Source organism: Equus quagga, chromosome 13, assembly GCF_021613505.1.
Source record: "Equus quagga isolate Etosha38 chromosome 13, UCLA_HA_Equagga_1.0, whole genome shotgun sequence".
NCBI classification, from domain to species: domain Eukaryota; kingdom Metazoa; phylum Chordata; class Mammalia; order Perissodactyla; family Equidae; genus Equus; species Equus quagga.
In genome coordinates, this window is record NC_060279.1 from 40,535,907 (window position 1) to 40,552,774 (window position 16,868).

At 46.5% G+C, this 16,868-nt stretch overlaps 1 protein-coding gene and 1 long non-coding RNA gene across 3 annotated transcripts; both read right to left on the minus strand.

Annotated features, from left to right (window-relative positions):
• Positions 1 to 218: 218 nt before the first annotated feature.
• On the minus strand, positions 219 to 1,947 carry LOC124250806 (uncharacterized). The gene is made up of 2 exons (XR_006891628.1): positions 1,890 to 1,947; positions 219 to 837 (listed from the first exon to the last, which is right to left on the minus strand). It is a non-coding gene; the product is annotated as an uncharacterized LOC124250806 (long non-coding RNA).
• A 10,772-nt stretch (positions 1,948 to 12,719) lies between these two features.
• On the minus strand, positions 12,720 to 16,576 carry KPRP (keratinocyte proline rich protein). 2 transcript variants are annotated; one of them, XM_046681944.1, is made up of 2 exons: positions 16,522 to 16,576; positions 12,720 to 15,073 (listed from the first exon to the last, which is right to left on the minus strand). In XM_046681944.1, exon 2 carries the CDS (start codon positions 15,043 to 15,045, stop codon positions 13,432 to 13,434), a length of 1,614 nt encoding a protein of 537 aa, XP_046537900.1. In that variant the 5' UTR covers positions 15,046 to 15,073; positions 16,522 to 16,576; the 3' UTR covers positions 12,720 to 13,431. The 2 variants fall into 2 exon arrangements, with proteins under 2 accessions (XP_046537900.1, XP_046537899.1); XM_046681943.1 differs by lacking the exon at positions 16,522 to 16,576 and adding an exon at positions 15,324 to 15,871.
• Between the last annotated feature and the right edge of the window lie 292 nt (positions 16,577 to 16,868).

Below are 16,868 nucleotides of genomic sequence, written 5' to 3' on the forward strand. Positions count from 1 at the left end.
AAAGGAGCAATGATCACAAGGAATGCTGCTTCAGAGCCTTGGTTAAAAGGGAAAACAAAGAATTAGAGAAAAATAGAAATATACAAAAATACAGATTTTTCTTTCCTGATCCTTTACCCTGTCCTCTGTCCACTGAGGCCTCCACAGCTACTAGCAGAGGACAGAGGAGAATAGAACAATGGTGACAAAAACAGGAAATTAAATCCCTCTATACCGAGTTAGTGAGCAGCTTCTGTATTTATTGTTTCAGTTCAGGTGGCACAATACAATAACATAAGCTGTGTAGTGACATGGGGTCTGTGCTTTGGGATTTCCAGGGCAGCCACAGACATGGGGAAGGAGGCCAGTAACTGGATTTTAGAGAGAGGTTTTGGGCTTCTGGACACCAGGGTGGAGGGATCCTCTAGGTAAAAGCTCAAGTTTTACTGGGACCTCTCTGCCATTCAAAGAGCTCAGAGGGAAGAGAAGGTCAGGGTCCACTTCAGCAGCAGCCTCCAGAGGACTGCCCGCTCCCCCCTCCGCAGCAGCTGGAGCCCCCTGAGGGCTGGCTGCAGCAGTCAGAGCTCTGGTGTCTGCGGCGGTGGGACCTGCGGCACCTGTGGTGGCTCAGGCAGCAGCCGCCACCCCCAGAGCTGCAGCAGCCACCACCCCCAGAGCTGCAGCAGCCCCCAGAGCTGGGGCCACAGCAGCCCCCAGAGCTGACACCACAGCAGGAAGAGACTGGAGGGCACTTTGGAGGACACTTTGGGGGGCATTTAGGGGTGGGGCACTTGGGAGGGGGCTGGCACTGCTGCTGGCTCTGCTGGCAGGACATCTTGGTGGGCAGGAGTTCAGGAGCTGAGGGAAAGTCAAACAGCAAGTCAGACCCAGCACATAAAGCCTACTCTTGCCCCTTCATGCCCGCTTAGCATCACTTATAGTCATAGAAACATAATCTCCCGTAGTTCTACTACTTTTAGTGATCGTCCCATACTCTTGCATCGTCGCTTTGGAACCTCAGTACAGCCTTGCAAGTCAGACAAGAACTTTCATCTGTTATACAAAGTAGTAAACTGAGACTCAGCAATATTACAAAACATGTCCAAGAGTCTGAAGTCTTGTAAGCAGACATAGAATTGATTCTAATCATACCCTCCAAATCTGAAATTGTCCAATTTTTAAGCCACTTAAGGGAATATTATTTCTTAAGGGAAAAATATGGTAATCATTCTCTCTTGTCATAACTTCCAAGATGATTTTAATCTGGAAGGTCAGTATTGCAAAGGATCTTGGAGATTATCCACCTCAGTAAACTCACATTATCAAAGAAGAGACTGATAAACCTCTCAGTTACTATAGACCTGGGACTTGGACACTGACCTCCTTATCTTAGTCCAGAGCTCAGTCTCCTCTCTCTACCTCCTCAAGCTAATGGGTTGGTATAGTGACTCTCAGACTTGCTGTGTCCTAATCAACATGGAAAGGCTGTAGACACATTCCCAGACCCATGGATACATGGGTTTAACAAGCCCAAAGGAGCCTAAGGTCCCTGTCCACAACGCACTTCTCCTTAGCTGACAGGGACAGGGCTATATTTTCAAAGGTGAACTCCCTCCTGAAATCTGTCAGAATGGCGCACAGTGTCTGTGCTTCAGTATCCCCGTCCTGAGCTCATCTCACTGCAGATCAACTCGTTTCCTCCAGAGCCCAAAGGCACAGCCACCAACACTTCTACCTATGTCTCCAGTTGGTACCAGATCCCTCCCCACACCCTTCCCTCAGTTTTCCAGAACCCTCTTCCTTTGACACAGTGGCCTCCCTGTCACAAGGTATTGCCCTGCTTGCCCTCCCACTCTGGTCTGAGCATCCCTCTGTGGAAGGCCCTGCTCCCATTCCCAGCAGACACTTACTGGTGCACAAGCAGTGCAGGGCTCGTCAGCTCCTGAGGAGGGATTGAATGGAGGTGCTTTGGCCACAGGCCCTTTTATCCTAGCCTTGGGCTCTTGCCCCAACATGTGAGAAAGGACCTGGGCATGAGAGGACTGCCTCCTGCCACCCACAAGTGTCCTATGACTGGGTGATGACTGGCAGCCCCTCCCTCCGTGAAGCTCATGGTAGCCGCCTCTGGCTAGGAAAGTACCTGCTTAAGATGGGGACTGTGGTGGGTGTAAAGGGACACCACCATTCCCAGAGTCCTCAGGTATCTTATTTTCTGTGGACACGGCCCTCTTCACAGCCGTCTATTCACACTTATGGACCCTGGTCACACAACTCCTCCTTTCTTTTCAACATGGATACTAATTTTCCATCTGGACCCTTGGATCTATATGGCTTGGTGTGAAAATCTACATGTCTAAGTTACGTGTGTGTGTGTGGCACAGTGGTTGAGAAAAGAGGCCTTAGAGACCTCAGCAAAGTATTCAACTTCTTTGAACCTCAGCATTCTGATCTTTTAAATGGAGGTAATGATGGAAATATCTTCTTTGCAGGATCTACAAATTAATTAAGACAGCAAGTTGGAAGTAGGTAAGATAGTCTGTTGTACTTGGTGACATTCAGAAGCTGGATAGATAGATACATAGGTAGGTAGATAGATAGACAGACATAAGGAGAAATATATGTAAAGATAGATGTTAATGGACAGTGGGAATAAAAGATACCTTTCAAAGTAGGTGGATCTTGTTCAAACTAAATGTCATTTTCATCCTCCTATATACTTCAGTGAATTTGGCCTTATAAATGTAGATCTAGAGTGACTATATAGGAAAAGAGGACTAAAGATAGGGATATTGCATTAAATTATAGCCTAAAAAGAATTTTCAGTTTCCTGGGGCAAATCTGAAGGGTTGAGGTAAAATAAAAATGAGAAAGATGAAGAGAAGAGAGCAGCCACACAGGCTTCCTTAAATAGTGACTTGAAGTGGTGTCACCGGTAAACTTAAGAACAGCCATACTCAATCTTCAATTTAAAATTGCTTGCTTTCTGCAATATAAATTTCTTGTGTTTCCCATGCTCAAAAATAACCAAATGGAAATTCTAAAAATGAAAAACACAATATCTTAAAAAACAAATATGGGCAAAATTAAATATGTCAAAAAGTTATTTGATGATCTTAGCAGACTGCAAATTACAGAAAAACAGATTGGTGAACTTGAACTTCAAGAAGTTATCCAAACTGAAAAGAAAAAAAAGGGAAAAAGATTGAAAGAAAATGAATGGGTAATTGGTAATCTGTTAAATAATAGCAAACAGTCTAATACACAAGTACTTAGAGTCCCAGAAGAAGAAAATAAATAGAATGTGGAGGAAATATATTTTAAAATAAAGGTAAAAAATTTTCCAAATTTCATGAAAACCATCAACCCACAGAACCAAAAAACTAGTAAATCCCAAGTGGGATAAATAAAAAGAGAGCCAATAAGTGGTACAGCCTGTTCAGAGAGAGGATACAAATTAGTCTGGGAAAATAGATGAAAGAGAGAGGAATTCTGAGGAAGTGTTTCAGGAAAGATTCGGCAAAGAGGTCTGATAGGACATAGGCTTCAAAAGGTGGTAAGACTTTGATCCCTGGAGACAGTGGAGAGGAGGAAGGAGGGCATTCAACGCATAAGCAGCAGTGTGAGAATGTGTGCAGGGCGGGAGGATGCAGGTGATCTCTGTGAGTAGTGAGTGGTCCAACTTGAGTGGAATGTAGATGAGATGCAGTGGGGAGGGAGAGTGAGGCGCAAGATGAAGCTGAAAAGAAGACCAGGATCAGGTTGTGGGGAGGCCATGGCCAGGATCAGTCACTAGGGTTTTACTGAATGTTCACCAGAAGTCTGCTGAAGGTCTTAGTTTAATTTTACTATTGTTACCTGTATGTTTGTCATTTTCAGAGAGTAAGGATAATCACATTAGTGTTGGACCCTAATATCGAAGGGGCCCATGTGGGAGACCCTGGGAGAGAGGACAATAGCGGTAGGGAATGAGGTGAGGAAACACTATTGCTGATAATCCCCCAATGTTACCACAGATCCACAATCCCTTATTCACAATTCCCAAATCCAAAGACCTCTGAAAACTGAGTTTCTCGTCTGTTTGTTGACGACACTCATTTGGTGGCAAAAAAAACTGACCTGAACTGCCAGTCAGGTCACTTCACCTTACTGTGAATATTCATATGTTCTGTTGCAGAAATATTAATGGCCTCCCCAAGGGGAAAGGAACCCTGAAGCTGTAGGGTGTGGGAGATCGGAACCATACATCATGCCCACCCAAGGTGTTAGGCTCCTTTGTTTGAATTCCGTGCTGTTGAGGTTGGACATGACCAACTCTGAAGCGTACCTGTAGCGTCACTAATCCATTATCTTCACTGTACTACCCTCCTTGAAGAAGAAAAAATGTTCTCAATTTCATCTGGCGCCAAGGGTTTCAGATAAGGAATTATGGTCTGTAGTATTTATCCTTGGGTCACTAGAGGAAGACAAAACTCTAAGGTTTTTCAGGAGTATCAACTTATCTCTAAAATCACTACTTTGACTAAGAGAGATTTGTTGTACCAGTCTGTCTGCCCAAATTCTCAGAATTAAGCAACCAGGTTCTCCCTAGTTTTAACTGACATCTCAAGATTTTCCAAACTCAATCATACCATCAACCTTAATACATAATGCATTCTTATATGGTATGATTTCTTTACTTATTTTCAATTATTTGGTTATGTTCACTGGGGGACCCAGAAGAACAGAAGAGTGGAGATGTTTATTGAAGATCCCAATGCATTTTTCTCTCTTTCTCGTTTTACCCATAAACCATATTAACCAACTATCTTCTAACAAATGTCTTCTCTTTGTGTTAAAATGTCCTTTGTTAATGATTTTTTAAGACAATGGAAATCCTTACTTATAATTTTTTTGGGTTGCTGCTGCAGTCCTTGGCAAATCAAGCAGGAGAGTATTCTGAGCTATTGGATAAATTTGCCAGACAATTATAACAACTATAGTCACAGATAATCTACTCACAATAGCCATAATAGCCAAGATTATCTACCCTGCCATTATCAGAACTCAGTTCCCTCAGGGGAACAGTAAGAAGCTTCTATAGATCCTTAAGCTAGCCCTAGTGGTTGAGTGGTTAAGATTTTGAGCTTTCACCACTGTGGCCCCAGTTCGTTTCCCCACCAGGGAAACATACCACCTGCCTGTTGGTTGTCACGCCGTGGTGGCTGCATGTTGCTTTGGTATTTCAAATACCAGCAGGGTCACCCATGGTGGACAGGTTACAGTGGAACTTCCAGACAAAGACAGACTAGGAAGAAGGAAATAGCCACCCAGTTTTGAAAAAATTGGCCATGAAAACCCTATGAACAGCAGTGGAACTTTGTCTGATATAGCACCTGGAAGGTGGGAGGATTGGGCAAAAAGATCAGGCAGAGTTTTGCTCTGCTGTACACAGTCAAACCCACTGGACTGCACTATCAAGGGAGGATGGGATTCTCTGTTGGACTGGGAGTGCCCTGAGGGCAAGGCCTGAATTCCCTTCCTCTAACTCAAAGGCTCTCAGTGAGAGAGACTATGTGGAATTTGCCCAACCCTACTCCTATCCCATGCCTCCAGGGGGAGGATTTGACAATCTGGAGACCTGTTCAGTTGTCATAGCTGTTGGGGAGGGGTTGTGTTCCATACTGTCATCTAGTGAGTAGAGGCCAGGCATGCTGCTTAACACCCTACAATACCAGGACAGCACTCCCATAGTAAAGAAGTATCCAGTCTAAATTGTCACTAGTGCTGAGGGTGAGAAATCCTGCTTTGCTCCAGGATGATTAAGACTATACTCATTCGAAACAGCTCCTGAGATTCTGACTGAACAAAGCAAACCTCTGAAGAATGCTGATGAGATGCTGTGGAAATAACTGTTTAATAAATGATTGCTCAATTCAGCCTTTTTATCCAGGCTGGGTCAAGTCAGAAGGCCTTTCAGTGACTAAGGGCCCAATCTTGATTCAAGCCTAATAAGTATTTCTGATTGATTGAGAGCCTCCCTCCTGGTACGCCCTCTCCCTCTGGCTGACCCGAGAAATCATGCCACTGGTAAAGTGGCTAGGTGGCATTGACATACTGGTGACAATTTGTGATAGCTGCTGACCTCACTATCCTTGAACTCAAGGTTCACCATGGTATCTGAGCTGCCTGTTCCAAAATCGTTTACTTCTTCTAGATTCAGCATTTGCCTGAGCATTTTCCATCACCAATCACCCCACCTCTCTCTTGTCTGCCATTCCATGTCCCATCACTCCTTTAATTCCTCCTCCCCCAAGCCTCTCCTGACTTTCCCCAGCTGATCACACTCATTCCTGTTTGCGTTTCTCCTGCCTCTGCTTAGGCCTGGACTTGACCTGCCTTTGTGGCCAACCTCCCTCATCAAATGGGCAGTTCCTCAGAGCCAATTGTCATCTCTTTCCTCTACTTCTCTGCTTAGGATTGAACATCTCACTGCCAAAAGCAAATATATTTGTTGTGTTTTGTAATATACAAAGCAGTTATTTATTTATTTATTTTTGAGGACGATTAGCCCTGAGCTAACATCCACCACCAATCCTCTTCTTTTTGCTGAGGAAGATTGGCCCTGAGCTAATATCCGCGCCCAACTTCCTCTACTTTATATGTGGGGTACCTGCCACAGCATGGCTTGATAAGTGGTGCATAGGTGTGTGCCTGGGATCCCAACCGGCGAAACCCTGGCCGCCCAAGTGGAAAGTGCAAACTTAATGGCTACACCACCGGGCCCACACAAAGCGTTTTTAACAAATTATTGTAGCCTCATTGTGACTCAGACAGGTATACATATGTTTTTAGCTGCATTCTATAGATGAAAGAACTGAGAGTCAGAGAAATTGTCTAAGCTAAGACGTCTCTTCTAGTAAGTGGTGGAGGTGGGATCAAACTCACGCCTCATGACACCTCTCCAATGCCCTTTCTATTCCTGCACACTGGTTCATGGCTCCACACCCCTCTGGGCCCCTTTTTCCCACACACGGAACTCGGTCCTCCTCCCCTTCTTATGCTGTTTGGGATGCCTGCCCAGATCATCTCATTGCTATATTTGTTCCTATTTCAAAGAAGTTTGGATATTTTAATATGCTATGTAATTTTTAAAAATATGTGTTGGTTGTTTATTATCTGTTTTCCTCCGCTAGAATATTGACTCCTTAAGAACATGAATCTTTGCTTTTTCAACTGATATATCCCAAGCATCCAGAAGAGCGCCTGGCACATAGTAAGAACTCAATTAATATTTGAGTAAATATCTGTTGAATGCATGGATAAACAGTGCATTCCATTTCCAAACAGTTCTGATTATTTTCTTTACTTCTCGCCAGAATCCTTCCCTTATGGTTTCCATCCACTGGATTTAAGCTCTTGAGTTTTATTTTTTCTGAAAGAAAGCCTTTCAAAGAATGGGAAATGCTACTTCTTTTAAAACACAACATTTCTCTTCCTTCCACAGGAAGGTAGACCAGTTTGGGAGCAAGATTAGCCTGGGTTTGGATTCTGGAATTAACAGGTCTTAGATGTGTGACCAGATAAATTGGTTAACCTCGCTGGATTTTTGTGTGTGTGTGCGACATTGTCTATCAATTGGAGCAAATAATAGCACCTTATCAAGTTGTGAGTTTGGGGAAGGATGTAGGTTTCCTCATCAGGTGGTGGCTGGTGCACAGTAAATCATCATCCTACAGCCTCACTCCCATTTGACCCATCTTGGACACACAGCCCAGGTGTGCATTGTCTGGGCCAAGCAGGGCAGCGCTGTCATGCCTAACTATTAAGAACAAGAGTTGAACACCAAGAGCAAGAATTCATCACCATGAACAAGAGATGCCACAGCCAATCTCACTCTTGGCCCATACTAAGATTTTAATCAACCAAGCTTTCTCCATATGTGCAGCTGTACATATACCCACTCATCTTCAGCAAATGCAGTTGATCTTTACCTTAAATTCAGAACTTCACATTTATCTTAATTACACTTTATCTTGTCAGATTAAGTCTATTATTCCAACCCATCTTGAATTAAATGTCTACTCTTCAATACTCTCTCATAACTTGGAGTCATCTGAAATTTAGGTCAGTTTCTTCTCAACTTTTCCTCTAAGATGTTGAGAAGTTTATTAGAGCAGGATAAGGATGGAGTCCTGGCACCTTATGCATGTTAGGAACCAGGAATTATGATCAGGTAAGTAGGAAATACCCCTGCCTGGCTGTCTGTCATCATGTCAGTTATGCTAACAATACACCTGCTGTTGTCTCTGCCTGAAACACAATCCTCTTTCCTCCATTCATTAGGTTACTCCCACTTATCTTTCATATCTCTGATTGTAGTTGCCTCCTCTAGGCACTTGACCCACTCAAATACCCCTCCTATGGGCTTCCATGGTACCCTGTGTGTCTCAGGTTGAAGCTCTCACACACTCTATTGTCTCTCAAACTCTATGTGAACAAGGCAGTGTCTGCCTTGCTCACCATTGTATTTCTGAGACCAAGAATAGTTCCTGGCAGATAGCTGAGTCTCAATAAATATTTCTCAAATGAGTGGATACATTGATGGAAGTTGATAAGTAGCTTTCTTCCTGACAGATATAACACTAGAGAACACAGGAAAGGTGTTAACCCAGTTCAGGGTTCCTATGACAAGACGTGGTAAGGAACATGATGGATAGGTTTGGCACAGCTTGGATTAATCCTAGGCTTCCAAATACTTCTAGTTTAGTCTTCCAGGTCAGAAAGCTTCATCTTTTGGATGAATGGGTTTGATGGTCACTGATGATGGGGAAGCACATGGATCATCATGCATCACTCTCTCTTTCTAACTAGTTTCAGGCCATAGGCATGTGAATCCTCTTGGATGGCCAACGATGTCAGAAATCAGGAGTATGCAATGGCCAAGGACTAAGCCTTGTTCACCGCATGGCTATTCTCCTACATGTCAATGAAGTATCCACATGTGTACTGCCTGTCTTCTGATTACTACTATCTACCTTTCTATCCCATTATAAACAGGTGAGCTATTCCCTGATGCATGACAGTTCTATTTGCTTGTTCATCCAAGACTATCCTAGTCTGTAGGACAAAATATGGGATATGGAATTTCTCCCTATCAGTGTTGGGGTAATGCCTAGGTAAAGGAAAGATATACCAAAACTAGGCCTACCCTCTCCCAGTAAAAATATCTGTAACATATACCAGACAACCTCTCTCCCTCAGCAATGCACAAGATCCCCATTCTGGGTGTTTTTGGCGGCAGTAGAGTCGGGGATTTAACTGAGAGAAAAGTAGAGGCTCCTTAGTCTTGAGGTGCTTCTAGACTGAGGAGTAGAAAATTTGACTCCGTATACAGGGTAATTACATAAAACTTCCCACAAAAAAACAGTTAACAGTCAGTTCCATTTTTGCCACTATGCCCACATCCTACTCATGCTGTGGTCAGATGTGCACTCATTTCAACCCTCCTTGTAGACATCCAGTAAGCTCATAAAGCTGGGTATTCATATAGCAATGGTTTCTACCTCCACCTGATCAGAATAATTTTCAAATGGAAGTCCTAGATTCTCTTTCTGGAAATTCAAATTAATAGATCTGGAATGACCCTGGAACTCTGCATCTTTAAGTGTGTTCCAAGGTCATTTCATCCTAGCCTAGTGCCTGTGACAAAGAGGAATTATGGATAACTCCCCTGGTCTAGAAGACACCACTGAACACAGCCAGTACATTTCCCTTATTCTACGGTGAGGATGCTAATCCCAGGGAGGGAGTTTTAGAAAGAAGAAAGACCAGAGAATTGAAGAGAGATATAAGCAGGATTCCAAGATGGGAAGCATGATCTTTAGACCTGATCTCTTTGACATTTAGTTGGACTACTAAGCCCCATCTCTGGAAGCCAGGCCCTCATTTGGTGGCAAAATGGCTGGATGTCAGGCATAGGAGCATGGTTCACCTCTGCCTCACATTGCTTGTGACTTGGCCCATGTGTTGCATTTCTGGGCAATAGTCTGCCAAAATGTGAAATGGAGACAATGCTATTGTGTATTGCCTCAGATTAGTGTGAGATTCAAAAGGGTGTCTCTCTTGCAGGTATTTGAGGATCTTTAAAGGGCTTTGTAGATGGTCCTTTTTGCTCTGGAATTCGAATTCTCAGCCCTGGTCCTAGGGACACTTTAAGTTTTGTTCAAATGCTAGCCATAGAAGGAAAGGCAGGGAGCTGGGAGGCAGGTTTTGAGTGAAAGAGTAGAGGGTGGGGAGTGGAAGGGATGACTGAGAAGGGTTGTCCAGAGCCAATGTTGAACCATGATCCCAAGGTCACAGTCTCCATTGCCAATGCATTTTTAAAGCCCCAAGCTTTTAAAGCATACAGACAGAAGCAACAGACACATAGGTACAAGCAAAGAAACATGCAAAGCCCACAAAAGGACATGCAACACATGTATTCTTGGTGCCCCTTTCCACTGGGCTGCTATAGATGAGCTGTAACTTTTCACTGTGGGCCTATCTGGGGGCTCAGGGCTGGGCATCCTGTCAGAGGAAGTGGAGGACCTTTGAGGTCAATTCAGACTACCTTCCCAGGAGGAGGGTTTGGCCCTGAGCTCCTCTGGCTACAGAGATGGCACTGAGGCTGGTTCACGCACAGTCCTGTTCTGGGAGAGAGCACCAGGCTGTCAGGGATTCCTTGGCTCAGCCCTATCCTGACTCACCCAGAGACCCCTCTATCCCACCATCATCCAGTCCCTTTCCATATCCAGGCCTAGTTATCCCGGAGACCAGAATCTATCCCTGACAGTCCAGGTCATGGGTCATTACAATAAAGAGCCTGTGTCATGACCTATAGCCTCCAGCTGGAGGGGAGGGTGGGCTTCTTAGAAGTGAGTGTCCTTTCACAGCCAAGTCTGTGCTTCTTCTGTACCTTGAGAGGATGGAATGCCCCCCACTCATCCTCCAGACAAGGGGATCCTTGTCCAGGGCTGTGTTTGAGACAACAGGGGGAGAGATCTAATGAGAATCCCCTTTCTGGAGCTTCTAAGCCTCTCCTCATTCTGCCTTCTCACGCCCACCCAGGGTCCTGGGCAATGGAAACCTAAGGATGTCCTGTGGGAGCCACTAGGCCCTGCCAGGCCCCTGGGGGCATGTGCCACAGAGCAGATGCAGTCCTAGGGCAGCCTGGATTTTAAAAGAAGGGTAAATGTGGAACTGAGGAAAATAATCTGTTTAATAAATGAGATAACTCCAAAATTGTATTAGAAAAATGACTGGTTGATACAGAAGAGATCTCTGGAAGAGGTAGGGACTGTGACTGAGACGAAAGGTGCCATGTATAGCAGAAAAGAGTGTAGGCTTAAAATCAAGTCTGGCTGTAAATCTTACGCAAGTCACATAAATCCTGTGTGCTTAGGTTTCCAACTCTGAGAAAGGGCAAGATACTAATGCCTGTGTGACGGGCAATTGTGGATATTAGAGGAGATATATATATAATCACAAACACACATATTCATATACATATTCATATTTTATATTTAATATTCATAAGATATTTAACTAAACTAGTAACAACCAAAGATTATCGAACATCAGAAACACCTGGAGGGCTGGTTAAAACACAGCTTTCAGGGCCTCACTCCCAGAGTCTCTGCTTCAGTGGGTCTGGGGTGATGTATTGCATTTCTCGCGAGGTCCCAGGTGATGCTGATGCTGCTGGTCCAGATACCACACTTTGAGAACGTGCTAGGATATAAGATCTCTGGGAGCAAACAAGGATTATGTCTGTCCCTTTTACCAGTGCCTTCCTAGCAGGTAAGCAATGAACATTTGTCAATAAATAAATGAATGAATGGATTTCACATAAAAAGTCTCAGTTTTCCTTTATATAACCTAGGATTTTACCTCTTGGGTCTCCACCACTGACATTGCAGGACTAGATCCCTGGGGCAGAGGAAAGACATACTTAGAGCCAGACCCTGATTCTGTGGTGTCCTACGATGGAGCTGGAGCTGCGGGGCCCTCTGCAATATGGCACTGGATCAGACCTCCAGGGGCCCAGGCCAGAGCTGACCCTGCTATCCTCCCAGAAGTAGCCCTTTCAGCCTCCATGGACCCTGCTTGCCTCAGGGCACTTTCTCCCTCTGGGGAAAGGCTCTCCTCAGGAACACTCATTCTCCAGCCAGATCCTGGCTATTCCGCCTCTCCAAGCCCCACCTTCATGCTGCCAAGACCACCCATGACTAACGAGATTTGGGAGCAATGAAGGAATGCAGAGTCAGCCTCAGATGCTTCTTTTTCTATTGTGTCAAAAAAAAAGTGCAAATGGTTTATTCTGAAAGAAAGAAGAGTGCATCCTGTGCAGAGTATCTCAGAGAGTCCCCACAGACTCCCTCTCCCCTCCCCTGACACCGCAGAGGTCACATGGCTGTGACTACAGCCCCAGAGCTGGATGACCTGCCCAACCCAGGCCTGAAGACCATTATCCTTAGATTGAGGAGCAAGAGTTATCTTCCCTTCTCCTCATACTCACGCCTTTTCATTCATCCTTTCCCATCAGGGGCCGGGGACACTGACAGGAGATAGAAAACCCACAAAGTAGCACACCTGGTCTTTCTAAGGAAAGCTTAGCCACAGGTGCAATAAACCCAAGAAGAAAAATAATGAATAAAAAAATAAAAGCTCATCCCGAGAGTCAGGAAGGAGTAACACAAAGGCAGTATGCAGGACACAGGCTATGAGGGTATCATCATCTTTATTGTTGCATGGTCTCCTCTTGTGCCCAGTCCTGGGGTTGACCATCAGGACAGCTCAAGCTGCAAACTCGCAAGACTTGCGGAGCAGCTGCCTGCCCCAAGGGAAGCATGGACTTAAGGAATATTCAGGCTCCTCTCAAATGGGAGTTTACAACCTAGTTGGGAAGGTCAGACAGACACACCTGAAAAGTGAAAAAATAATTCAAGACATGTTGCAAAGCAGTTGCCAAATGGGTGGTGTGGACAAGGCAATGAGTTCTAGGAAGTCAGCACAGGCTTCTGTGGGTAGGAGCAAGCAAAAGAGGCTCCAAGGAAGAGATCTTGAAAGATGGATTGGGTTTCAGATGCTGGGAGTAGCAGAGAAGTGGTTCAGGCAGGTGGGAAAGAATGAGCAGAGGCTTGGAGGCAGAGACACCTAAGGTATGTCCTGAGGAACACCCAAGATGTGCCCGGTGACCAGACTGGTCTGGCTAGAACTGTGTACAGAGGAGGAGTCAGACTGGAGAGGTGTCTGATATCCAGGTGTGGATCCTGAGATGACATGCAAAGGAGTTTGGACATCACCTCGGCAGCAGGGAGCCTCTGAATGTCTTTGGAGAGATGCAAACAAGCACGTATTGGAAATTGTGGCTCCTAGGAAAGGAGGAGCAACGTTTTCAGGGCAGGAGACAGGAACATCTCAGGCACGCTTCCTTTAAAAATAGGAACCCTTTGCTCCAGCAGGTGCCCCACCTTTCACTCCAGCATAAGTGCCTCTTTGGTCTCCACCACCACCCAGACCCCACGGCTCTGGAAACACATCACAAGATCCACAGCCAGCACCACTCTCTCGCCACTGATCATAACCAGCTGGGCCACAGCTGGGGGCCTCTGTGTCCAGGCGGCATGGACTGGACTCACAGCAGCCTAGGTCTTCTGGGTATGGAATTGGATTTGAGCCCAAGCACGGGCTGGGATAGCGCCTAGGCTCCACGCATGGCTCTGGGCTTGGGCAGGGTGCTGGAAGGGGGACTGGCTCCGGAAGCGGGCGAGGTTCTGGGCGTTCACAGGGCTGCGGACGTGGACGTAGCTCTGGAAGCTCACACTGCCCTGGGCGATGACGTGGGGCTGGACGTGGTTCCGGACACAGATAGGGTTCTGAAAGTTGCCGTGGTGGAGGGCATGGGCGGGGCTCTGGACTTATGCATGGTTCTGGACGTGGATATGGACGTGGGACAGGAAGTGGACATCTCGGTAGTGATGGCTCTGGACATTGGTCCAGACGCCGGGGTGGACGGAAGCTTGGGAGTGGATGCGGCTCTACACGTGGCCTCAGGTCTGGGCAGGAGGTACCCCAGGAGGGTCGTGAGGCACAACTCTCAGAGCAGCGTCTTATGGGAGGAATCTGAACAGAACACTTTTGTGGGGGAACCTGCTTGGGGCAGCGCGGGGAGGAAATCTCTATTCGACACTTGGGTCCGCATCTCTGAGAGCCGCCTGAAGAAGGACCCCGAGAACAGTCACTGTTATAGATGGGCTCAGAGCGGCGGGGTGGGGTGCAGTAGTTATAGGAACCTGAAGAGCGTCTTGATGGCAGGCAGCTGCTGTAGTGGGGCTCAGAACGTCGTGGTGGGGAACAGCTGCGGTAAGAAGGCTGCAGCTGGCGAGGAGGGAGGCATCTGCCGGTGCTCTGAGGGCGACGCTGTGCGGTGAAGCTCCGGTAAGAGTCCTGGATCTGGTATTGGGGTGCGTAAGCGCTAAATGCAGCCCGGGACTGACGCTGGGGGGCGCTGCTGCTGTAGGAGCCCTGATATGGGCCCTGGGTGGAAAATCCCTCAATCTGGCACACTGGGGGACTCTCTATGTAAGTCTGGGCAGGCTGAGGAACTAGACACGGTATATAAGTCTGGATAGGGCATTCCAGATAAGTTTCTGTGTAACAAACTGGAGGACATTCTACGTAGCAGGTCTCAACAGGACATGGAGCTTCACATTGCACATAGGAAACCTCAGACTGGCATGGAGCCTGGCACTTCACTTGGGTGGTCTCAGACTGACATGGTGCCTGGGACTTCACCTGTTTGGTCTCAGATTGGCATGGTGCCTGAGACTTCACCTGTAGCGTCTTAGACTGGCGTGGAGCCTGGCACTTCACCTGGGAAACTTGAGCTGGGCATGGTGCAGGGCATTCCACAATTTGCACCTCACAAGGGACTTGGACCACCAGCTGGCTCTTGGCACAGGGGGCCTGGGAAGGGCAGAAGAAGGAACCCTTCGCACAGCAGTTGGGGAGTGGCAGGCAACACTGAATCTGCTGCTGGTCACACATGGTTCTGATGCAGGCAGGTGGGCGGGACCTAAGGGTAGAAAGACCAGGGTCAGGAGGGTGAGAGTTGTTGGGGAGAAGGCGTCAGGACCTAGGGGAAGACACCCTGTTTCTTCCCTGACCTTTCCTCCTCCACCCTCAACCTTATTGAGTTAATCAAACTCAAAATTAGTCGTCTTTAGGTCACACAAATGTCACACTGAGGTCCTGACCTAAGGGAGTTTCAAAGGCACAGCCAGGGTTGCAGGTGTCCAGGGTCTCCCCTTGGAGAGTGGGCATACCAGTGTCCAGCACAAGAGGCTGCTGATGACAAGAGGATTCCCATCACTTTCCCAGGTCCTAAGTGGTGAGAGGGAGCTCTGCAGAAAGTAGAAATAACATAGTCCTCCCAAGGCCATAGCCCAAAGTGGAGACTCCACACTCACAGGAGCTTGGACATCCTCACACACGCGTGCTGGCAGCACACAGATATGTACAAACATATAAAAATGCACAGATGGGAAAAAGCACTCTGGAATAGTCTGCACTTCGAGCATCTATTGGAAAGTGAAGGATCCAGTCAGTTATTGGGCAGCTCAAACCCAACATGAAACATTTGTGTCTCTATATTCAATCTTTTTGGGTGAATTTGTTTAAACAGGCCTGCATGGACATATGCAAAACATGTCAGCTTTGGAAAGGCTCAGAACCAACATGACAACTTGCCCAGGGAGGTTGCTGTCATTAATAACCTGAAGTGATACAGTTGGCTAGCTCCAGAAATATTTTCCCCCTGGCCCTTCTGAGAGGCAGGGTGTGGTTATAATCCAGAAAATACAAGCTTCCTAAATTCCAAGACTGACATTCAGCCCCATGTAAAGCTCTACTCAGCAGAAACATTACAATCAGGTGGGTGCAGGCATACTAACCAACAACACACTTAGCCAGGGAGAAGCAGAGGGCAGTCCACACTCTTGCGCCCTCTCCCCAAATCTGCCTGTTCATGTACAGGCAGCCAAGAAACCAGCACAGCAGGAGGGCTGATTTGACTATTAGATCAAAACAGTTCTCAGTAAACTTCTGAAATGCTGAAAACGCTTCTAATAAAGGGCAAAGCCTTCCATTCTCCTTTTGTGCAGAATATCTAAATACATATGCCCTTGGGGAAAGTAACCCTCCTACACACAACTCTGGTCACAAGGTGTAAATTACGTATGCATATTTTCCAATGAGAGAGGTCCTGATGAAGGAAAATGGTACCTGAGGATGAAGCCATGTTATCAAAGGCAAATATGCTGACTTCTGTGACCCAGTTCTTCACACAAACTCCATGGATATTCTTCTTATGTCTCCAAAAGTCCACTAGACTTTTCTTTCAGGCAGATGTACTGCTCTTCCCCTGCTCCCAATTTCTCCCCTCACTATGCCTCACCCTTGTGAATCTGGGTACCCCTGAGCATCATCCCCATCCCAATCCCAGTACCAAACGTTTAGACTCACCCTCCTCACAGGCAAGCAGTCATTCAGGCTGAGGTGTCTGGACAGAGGGCTGTCTTTATATAAATGGTTCTGGGTTTGGCTTAGACCATGAGACAATTCATTGGCATCTGCCTGGCTCATCACCCAAATTGGCATTCCAGCAGCTGGTCCCCTCCCTATATGCTTGTCGTTGCAGTCACCTACAGAGTACAGGAGTGTCTGCCCCAGTGTTGACACTTCTGGACTATGAAGGAGCAGATTCTTGTTTTCTTCCTCTTTCTCCACCCTCTTGGTTTCTTTTACATCTCTAGCAGATCTGGTGGTGGGGATGAGGAGGGGTGGCAAAGGTATCTTCTCTCCAGGCCCCT